General features: G+C 42.4%; 1 protein-coding gene across 1 annotated transcript in view; it reads right to left on the bottom strand.

The window, feature by feature from the left end:
* Positions 1–793, bottom strand: part of LOC101863352 — a 3,931-nt gene extending 3,138 nt beyond the window's left edge. The window contains exons 1-2 of the mRNA XM_005101011.3: positions 558–793; positions 79–226 (exon numbers count right to left, since the gene is read on the bottom strand). Coding sequence (XP_005101068.3) covers positions 79–226; positions 558–793 — 384 coding nt within the window. The remainder of the gene's footprint in view (positions 1–78; positions 227–557) is intronic.
* Between the last annotated feature and the right edge of the window lie 6,018 nt (positions 794–6,811).

Raw genomic sequence — 6,811 nt, 5'->3', positions numbered from 1 at the left:
GAAAGAGAGAGACACCAGACAGACAGACAGACAGACAGACAGACAGACAGAGAGAAACATCCATCAATAAACACTGACCAGGTCATCAATAGTAGGCGTGGTGACGCCAATCTCCAGGGTTGTAGAGAAGACAATGTTGTGACCCACGTCCCCTATAGCGTTGACCTCACACACGTACTCTCCGGCTTGTGCAGCAGACGGGTACAGCCATGTCAGCTCAATGTACCTGCCCGGACACAGTGAAAGAAATATGGTGAAATGGTATAGGTTTAACGCCCCTATTAACACTGTTAGGTTATTTAAGAGACACTTCGAGTTTAACGTCCATCTCTGAAAGGACCAAGCCAAATGGGAAATTCGTGTAAAGTGCCTCCTTTCTCAAGGACATAACGTCGGACCGAGCTGAGGCTCGAACCCCCAAACCCGCAACCTCACGATTACAACAATCACCAACAACAACAACCACCACCATCACCACCAACAACAACAACCACCACCATCACCACCACCAACAACAACCACCACCATCACCACCACCACCACCAACAACCACCTACCCCTTCTCCCCTGAAGTGCCGGAGACATCCCCCGTGACTTGCAAACTGGCCAGGTCAACCAAAGCCTTGGCCGGGTCAAACTGGGTTACGGAGGCCACTTGCTCGCCGTTATTGCGAGTGACCACCAGCGACGTCACGTGCTGCACGTTGTTCAGAGTCTGAGTGACGTCACGGCGACCCACCAGGCCAGCATTCACCGTCATGGCCGTGTCGTTGAGGCTACATCGCAGCGTCATGGTGCGGCTGAGGTTGTCCAGAATGATGCTGGGAGAGTTGTGGAACTGGATCACAGACCCTGTTTGGGGGGGGGGGGGAGTAGGGGAGAGAAGGAGGATGACGATAGGTGAACATCACCCTTGTGACTTCATTACTTTTATTTTAAAAATTTAATCGCTACCCCGAAATTACAAAGTTTTATCTGCGTGTATTTCATGGAGAGCTAGAAAAACAAATGAAGAAGTTTTGGTTGAAGCAAATTGCAGACGACAGCTTATGATGAATATATATTACGAAAGCGACAGGCAAATTTCATTGGACACACGATGCTGAAAGAAGCTTTGGAGAATATTGTAATAACAGGCAAGTTTGATGGAAAGAGAGGCAGAGGCTGACAGAGGGAAAAGATACTGAACAAGTTAACAGCATGGCTGGGAGCAGCAAGAACAACAGACACCATTGCTGCAAGGCATGACAGATTGGAAGTGGAGGTCCATGATCGCCCACGCCAGTCGGCAAGGCACCGGATGATGATCTGCTCAGTGACCAAGTTTGAGAAATCTGACGTCAAAATTTTTTGAAATTTTCACAACATGCCAAGCTTTTTTTCAAACGCAATTCTTTGGAAATCTAGATAACGACTCCGAATAATCTTACGATTTTGTTAGAGCAGATAGAACATCTATTCTGGTTTATAATCTCATGATCTTTGTGACTCAAAACTGTCAGAAATGTCAGAAAGACCTTTGTAAATTCAATGTAGCGAAGTATGTCGATTGGGGCAAAAAATGCCTACATTAAAAACAAGGAAAAACAAAGAAAAGCCCTTGTGGTGTCATTGCCCTTGTAACGTCATAGTTTAAGGATTGGGGTTCGTTTAACTTTTCATTTTTGATGGTTTGTTTTGTACCTGTAAAAGAGGTGGATGTGACTTTTAAAAAAATGGTGAAATGGTATAGGTTTAACCCTATCCGTACGTCGTGTTTTGCTATCGTATCCATACGACGTGGGGAACAGGGGCGGCTCGTGGGGCTAAAAAGTGGACGTGCACATTAAGCTATCGCATGTTGAAGATAGTCAAGGGCATAGTAAATGAGACGGTGTATATTTTTAGGATCTTTGGGTTGGTGAGGGAGGACCTCGGCTTTTATTTTCATTCTTTTTACTTGTCGTTTTAGTTTCTAATACTACATTTGTTTGTTTTTCAGAGGCAAAGCGTCTTTATAATCAAATAATCACTGCTTCCTTTCCTATTTTTGAAACATTGTCACAGTCAAATCCACCCATAGACGTAAACCTCATAAATTAAATGTAAAAAGACGTTCATAATCACCAATGAACAATAGACTATGCCTAACCTTCAAAACCGTTTCATTGCCACAGAAATAGCCTGTTCGCCCCTATCGGGCCACTCCATAAGCAGTCACAAGCTTTGATTAAGTAAGCTTTAAATTGAGGCTGGAAGAGTCTACCAATAGAGTGGAAGGGAACATGTGCATAGCAGTCAAAACTGTTTCATTGCCGCATACACCCTGTTCACCCCTTTCGAGCCACAGTTATTAGAGGCCACACTCGCTGATTATGTAAGCTAACTATTACACCGGTCGAGTCTACCTCACAGATGTGAGGGGAACTAACTCCTAATAATATCTTGACTGCTGCGAGTGCTTGTTTTTTTCCCTCGACTTTTTAGCGTCCTATAATCAGATCGTGACCTCGATTATGACACCGGCTCCTGGCCGCGAAAAGCTAGACAAAAAACAGCCAAACGTGAATTAAAAAATTAATAATTGGCATGCCCTACCAAAGGGTTTCGGCTGTCTGGTATAACATGCCATTGTAGTACTGATATCTCTGCTTCTTTCCTTGGTGTTCGTGTGTTCAAATCTAAAGTTAAATTTAAGGTTAGTTAGAATAAATATTTAGTGAAATATTTTCCCGATTATTTTAGCGGTTGGCATACACCATGAATTTAGGATTTGTTTTCATTCACAACTCAGAGTTGCCGCCTCCAGTGCCAGTAAGATTCTCGTGACTTGTGTGAGTGTGATATTTCCAGGCCCTATCTGGTCCCATCTCATTTTGATTACCCTGTCAAACAAGTCAGCCTTCGCCCCTGTATCTAAACATCAATTTCGTTCATATTGGAACTGAACACTCAAGTAATAACTTTCACCACTCCTCTACAAAAACATTCAAAGGCGCAACTCATAGGACGGTCACGTTCACCTCCCTCAGGTTCACGGTCACAGTGTCACTTAAAATAGTGGCAAGACAGACAACGAATCAATCACAATTCACTTGAGCACTCAGTTGGATTGCTCCGGGGTTCACATAATACTGGCAAAGAATAGCGTACGGTCTATTGCGTTTATTTTTAGACTGCCTACTGAGGGCTATGTTGCGGCACTATTCGGTGGGAGCACATTTGAGATGTGCCGTCTTATTAATATTAATGTACCTCTAAACTCGCTACGAGTGTCGTCATCGCTTGGGGTATCCCCAAGAGCGATTTATAGGTCAGTTTACACTGTTGAATTGAATATCCTATTATGTTTAGCTAAAGCGCATGAACTTTGGCATTGCATAGTAGATGTTTTACGGCGCTATAGACACAGAAATGACAGTTATGGCGCCAGTGAGGACCTTGTTTTGATATAATATTTGGCTAGTGTTTGTTTCTGGCTTCTTTTATTTTATTATTATTGGTGTTTTACGTAATAGAACATTAAAAATTTTTAGGCAGCACTGCACGACCGTGCTCTATGGACGAACCGCGCCTGGTGGGGAACTCTGTGCCACCACTTTCCAAAGAGGAAATTTACTCGTTATTCCGATCTGTACGCTTTACAAAGCATTCTGTCAAAATGAGTTTTTGAGAAATACTGAAAGTTTCAAAGAGATCTTGGTACTAGGAACATTCTAAAATGTGAAGAATACAACTCCGCGGTACAAAATGACCCCAGGGCGTGCGGATAGGTTTAATACCCCTTTCAACTCAATTAGGTCAACTTGTCCAGTATCTTTTCCCTTTGTCTGCCTCTACCTCTCTTTCCATTAACTTGCCTGATGTTACAATACTCTCCAATGCTTCTTTCGGCATTGTGTGTCCAATGAAATTTGCCTGTCGCTTTCGTATATTCGACATAAGCTATCGTCTGCTATTGATTCAACCAAGTTTTCTTCATTTGTTTTCTAGCTGTCCATGGAATACGCAGATAGAACTTTGTAATTCTGGGATAGCGATTAAATTTTTCAAAAATAAAGACAATGAAGTCACAAAGTCCAAGAAACAACGTCGATCTATTGGAAAAGTCAAGAAGAAGAAGATGGTGATTGTATTTCTGGTTTATGTAGAATCTACAAGTATGTTATATTTGCAACCACGCCAGTAGAAGAGATAACATATTGTTATAGGATTGAGTTATTGTAGCATATTGTTGTTGTTATAACTTTTGTCTCTGTTTTTTTTTTCTTGTTGTCGTTGTTGGTGATGTTGTTGATGTTTATGCTGTTGCTGCTGTTGTTGTTGTTGTTGTTGTTGTTGTTGTTGTTGTTGTTGTTGTTGTTATTGAAGCGCCAGTAGAAACTATGTAATATAGTGCCCAGGAGTTATTTATAGCCATGCCAGTTGGTCGGTGCTTTAACATCAACTGAAGGTCATTGGCCTACTATATTTACGCTCTACTGGAATGTAGCAATAAATCTTGAGAGAAAAGTGACACAATGACATGTGTTTCCAAGTTTCCAAATTATTTACAATAGATGTATAGATTGATTCTCTATTCGCTTTCGTGGTTGTACACTCCAGAATTTCAAAGATGTGGAAACAGTACGCACGGCTAGTGAACGGAAACCTCACTTGTTCAAAATGGCATCTGCGAAGACGGACTTTCCCAAGATTTGATCTAAACGAAACTAATGAAAAACTAAAAATTAAATTACAGTGACTTCAGGCTCCTCAATGAAACTGTGCACCCTATAACTGATTCTGAATCACCGTTAATTTTTTTCAAATTCGATAGTTAAGTGGTTCGGAAGTTTTAGGAGGCCAAAGTGACGAAATTTCACAAATATAATATGTATAGATTACGATTAAAAGAAACAATGTATTCTATGTGTTCTATTATAGACGAGGATCTTGTATTACGAAAGAAATCGTGTATATCGTTGCAAGAAAATCTGAGGTGAGAGGGAGGAAGAAAATAATTTTATATTCCGATGTAAGAAACAATGTATTCTATGTGTTCTACCATAGACGAGAATCTTTATTTTACGAAAAAAAATCGTGTATAGCATTGCAAGAAAGAATGAGTGACATCAAAATTACCTGTTGCCATCATCAACAAACAGCTAAGAGCTAAGAAAATCTGAGGTGAGAGGGGAGCTCCCATCTTTGTAAATTTTCTCAATTTCTCCAGAAGCAAGTCGGATGAGATGTGATCTTCAGAGTCCGAGACAGAAAAATATTCTCAATCTCTCCAGAAGCAAGTCGGTTGAGATGTGATCGCCACAGAGTCCGAGACAGAGATGTGCCTTGGTAGGAGCAGGGCACGAACAAAGATAACACAAGTCTGGTTGGGGTTATTGGGAAGTCGGTCTGACGGTCTGCAGCAGAGGATTATATTGTTGGTCTGGAGATCTGGGAGTCTGCGAGGTGGGGAGTGGGTGGGTGGTCTTCTCCTGGTCCGTGTGTGTGTGTGTGTGTGTGTGTGTGTGTGTATGTGTGTGTGTGTGAGTGTGTGTCTGTATGTGTGTGTGTGTGTGTGTGTGTGTGTGTGTGTGTGTGTGTGTGTGTGTGTGTGTCTCTCTCTCTCTCTCTCTCTCTCTCTCTCTCTCTCTCTCTCTCTCTCTCTCTCTCTCTCGCGCGCGCTCGTTCTCTCGTTCGCTCTCTTGCTCGCTCTCTCTCTCGCTCTCTCTCTTTCTCGCTCTCTCTCTGCCTGTCGCTGTCTCTCTCTTTCTTTCTCTCTCTCTCTCTCTCTCTCTCTCTCTCTCTCTCTCTCTCTATCTATCTATCTATCTATCTATCTATCTATCTATCTATCTATCTATCTCCCTCCCTCTTTCTTTCTCCCTCTTTCGCCCCCTCTCCCGTCGTCCTCTTTATTTTTCTGTCTGTCTGTTTGTCTCTCTGCCCCCCCTCTCTCTCTCTCTCTCCCCCCCCCCTCTCTCTCTCTCTCTCTCTCTCTCTCTCTCTCTCTCTCTGATCGCCTGGGCAGGTCAGGCTTATGGTGAATTTCTCACAGGGATCTTTCCAGCTTTTTGGCCGTTTTGAGTAACTAAGACCTTGAGGTCAGAGATCAACATTATGTACTATCTGCTCTATCAAAATCAGATGATTACTCGGAGTCGTTAAGAAGATATTCAAAGAATTGCATTCGAAAAAGCTTGACATTTTGCGAAACTCAAAATTTATTTACTTCAGATTTATCAAAACTTGAAAATGAAATGGTATTGGTTTTAACGCCTCTATCAACTCTATTAGGTTATTTAACCCTATCCGTACGTCGTGTTTTACTATCGTATCCATACGACGTGGGCAACTCTGTTCCACCACTTTCCAAAGAGGAAATTTACTCGTTAACCCAATCCGTACGCTTTGCATAGCAGTCTGTCAAAATGATTTTTAGAGAAATACTGAAAGTTTCAAAGAGGTCTTCGTACTAGAAGTATTCTAAAATGTGAAGAATACAACCCCGGGGGTACAAAATGACCCCAGGGCGTACGGATAGGGCTAAGATGCGGAACCTCCGAGTTTAACGTCCATCTCCGAAAGGACCAAGCCAAATGGGAATTTCGTGTAAAGTGTCTTTCCATAGGATACAACGTTGGACTGAGCTGAGGCTCGAACCCCCGAACCCGCAATCTCATGATTACGAGTCCGGTAGCCTAACCACAAGGAAAGAGAAAGAGAGGAAGGCAGAGAAGGAGATGGGAGGACAACATTACAGAATGGATAGGAAAGACGGTGGGTGATAATCTAAGGAAAGCAGAGGACAAAGATAAATGGCGAGAGCTGGCTTTCAGATGCAGTAGTG

The sequence above is a fragment of the Aplysia californica genome, unplaced genomic scaffold, assembly GCF_000002075.1.
Source record: "Aplysia californica isolate F4 #8 unplaced genomic scaffold, AplCal3.0 scaffold00267, whole genome shotgun sequence".
Classification (NCBI taxonomy): Eukaryota; Metazoa; Mollusca; class Gastropoda; order Aplysiida; family Aplysiidae; genus Aplysia; species Aplysia californica.
The sequence above is the reverse complement of the archived record's forward strand: the minus strand, read 5'-3'. Positions and strand labels throughout refer to the sequence as shown.